Source organism: Priapulus caudatus, unplaced genomic scaffold, assembly GCF_000485595.1.
Source record: "Priapulus caudatus unplaced genomic scaffold, Priapulus_caudatus-5.0.1 Scaffold384, whole genome shotgun sequence".
NCBI lineage: Eukaryota > Metazoa > Priapulida > Priapulimorpha > Priapulimorphida > Priapulidae > Priapulus > Priapulus caudatus.
Genome location: NW_014577445.1, coordinates 172,890 through 175,211, shown reverse-complemented (window position 1 = coordinate 175,211; position 2,322 = coordinate 172,890). Strand labels below are relative to the sequence as shown.

General features: G+C 47.5%; 1 protein-coding gene across 1 annotated transcript in view; it reads left to right on the top strand.

Moving 5' to 3' along the window:
* Positions 1–2,322, top strand: part of LOC106809784 (protein SZT2-like) — a 7,634-nt gene that overhangs the window by 832 nt on the left and 4,480 nt on the right. The window contains exons 2-4 of the mRNA XM_014812987.1: positions 99–230; positions 805–984; positions 1,600–1,883. Coding sequence (XP_014668473.1) covers positions 99–230; positions 805–984; positions 1,600–1,883 — 596 coding nt within the window. The remainder of the gene's footprint in view (positions 1–98; positions 231–804; positions 985–1,599; positions 1,884–2,322) is intronic.

The following is a 2,322-nucleotide window of genomic DNA, read 5'->3' as shown; positions in this document are numbered from 1 at the left end:
TAATTATTAATAATTAATAATTAGCCTCATTAATTAATTATTAATAATTAATAATTAGCCTCATTAATTAATTACCGGTTAATTAAATCTCCTTGTAGACTGCGATTCTCGTTCCCGACTCATCTTTGCTTGTTTCGCGGGGTGTTGCAGAACTGGAGAAGGTTACGCGGCTGGGAAACCTGTACCGCATGTGGCAGCAGCGAACATCCCACAGCCACGTAGCCATAACGGTAAGTACACCGCCGCCGCCATGACAACGGTGATGTCACAGCTAGGCAGCTCTAGCCAATCAGCACGGTGATAGGACGTTCGATAGTCGATGCTCTGCAACAGAGTGCTGCACGCTATATTTTGAAATGAACTGAATTCTATTTTGTTGTAAAAAGTATGAGCTGGGGTAGCTCGTCCGATTTAGCGACAATGTGTGAAGAGGGGAACGCGGTTATTTCACTCGGAGAGACGGGAGAATTATCGTGCGCATGTAGAAGTTCTTTCTGGCACTAACTCTGTTTACATAGTTGAAAGAAACTGGAATGGAAAAATAGAATGGAAAAATAGAAAAAAGTGCAACAATTTAACCATAATTGCATTTTCATAGTTTATATATATTTTGTGAAAAATAAATTGCTAATACTATTTACAATGATATAGTCACTTTCAATATTTAAAAATTATTATGTTTTTACACAGGAATTATTATTATTATTATCATTATTCTATAATTGTTACATGTATCACGTGATTGCATGTCGTCATCATCTGACCTCTGACCCCCGCGCGCGTGGCGTCGTCGTCGTGTTATAGCTGGATGAGCTGGCGCTGCTCAAGCAGTCCTCGCGTCTCGTACACTTCTGCGCGACGCCGCTACTGTTCAGCCCCGCCTGGAGACGCAGCGCAGACAAACACAAGATGCCTAACTCGTTGCCACGGCGATCCAGCAGCAGCGGAAACTTCCAGAAGCAGTCGAGCGACGACTCGAATTCAGTACGTCATTGTCGTCGTCGCCGCCGCCGCGCGGTTTGCTCCATGCGCGTTATAGAGGGCGCTGAGTGTTATCAACGTTGTCAAAATGGTAGAATCTGTACGATGGGAGGGAAGGTGGGTCAGCGTTCGACGCACGTTATTAGAAATACGGAAGAATGTCTAAATGTCAGTTCATCACTTCTTGCCGCCTTTGAATAGTAATTTTTTTAAACTTGTAATCGTGGTAATAATAATTACTCATTAACGCGTAACTTCTATACGAAAAATCTACCATTTATCACAGGCCCCATCTCCCTTGAAGTCTCCGTTTTCTCTCACACGTCCTCTCACCACCTCGTCACACTCTCTCTCACCATCTCTTCTCACTCTCTCCCTCTCTCTCACCATCTCTTCTCACTCTCTCCCTCTCTCTCACCATCTCTTCCTCTCTCTCACCATCTCTTCACACTCTCTCCCTCTCTCTCACCATCTCTTCACACTCTCTCCCTCTCTCTCTTCTCTCACCAGACCTCTCATCTCCGTCTCTCTCTTACCGGACCTCTCATCTCCATCTCTTCACTCGCACTTACTGCACCTTTCATCGTCATCATCATCGTCGTCATCATCTCTTTACAGCGGTCACGTCAGAGTTCAGGTGGGAGTGCTAAGCTACCCGGCGGGCTGCAGCGGCGGGGGGATGCGGGCGGCGCGGCGGCGGGGACGGACGCGCGACGCTCACTGCGTCTCGACCTAGCGGACGCCCTGCAGCAGCAGCAGCAGCGCGGCGGCAGCAGCGGCGGCGGCGGCGGTGAGGAGATGTGGCACGTGCAGCTACGGCAGAGCTTCATGCAGGAGTTCATACAGTACATGACGTCGCTCGGTTACGTGGTCGTACGCACGCGCCCCCTGTCACCGAAGGGGTGAGTCATCATCGTTGTCGACGTCGTTGTTGTCGTTGTCATAGTCGTTGTCATTGTGATCATCGTCGTTGTCGTCGTCGTTGTCATTGTCATTGTCATCATCATTGTCATTGTCGTCATCGTCGTTGTTGTCAGTTTTCGTCGTTGTTGTCATTGTTGTCGTTGTTGTCATTGTTGTCGTCGTTGTCGTTGTTGTCGTCATCGTCGTTGTTGTCAGTTTTCGTCGTTGTTGTCATTGTTGTCGTTGTTGTCATTGTTGTCGTCGTTGTCGTTGTTGTCGTCATCGTCGTTGTTGTCAGTTTTCGTCGTTGTTGTCATTGTTGTCGTTGTTGTCATTGTTGTCGTCGTTGTCGTTGTTGTCGTCGTCGTCGTTGTTGTCAGTTTTCGTCGTTGTTGTCATTGTTGTCGTTGTTGTCGTCGTTGTCGTTGTTGTCGTCAT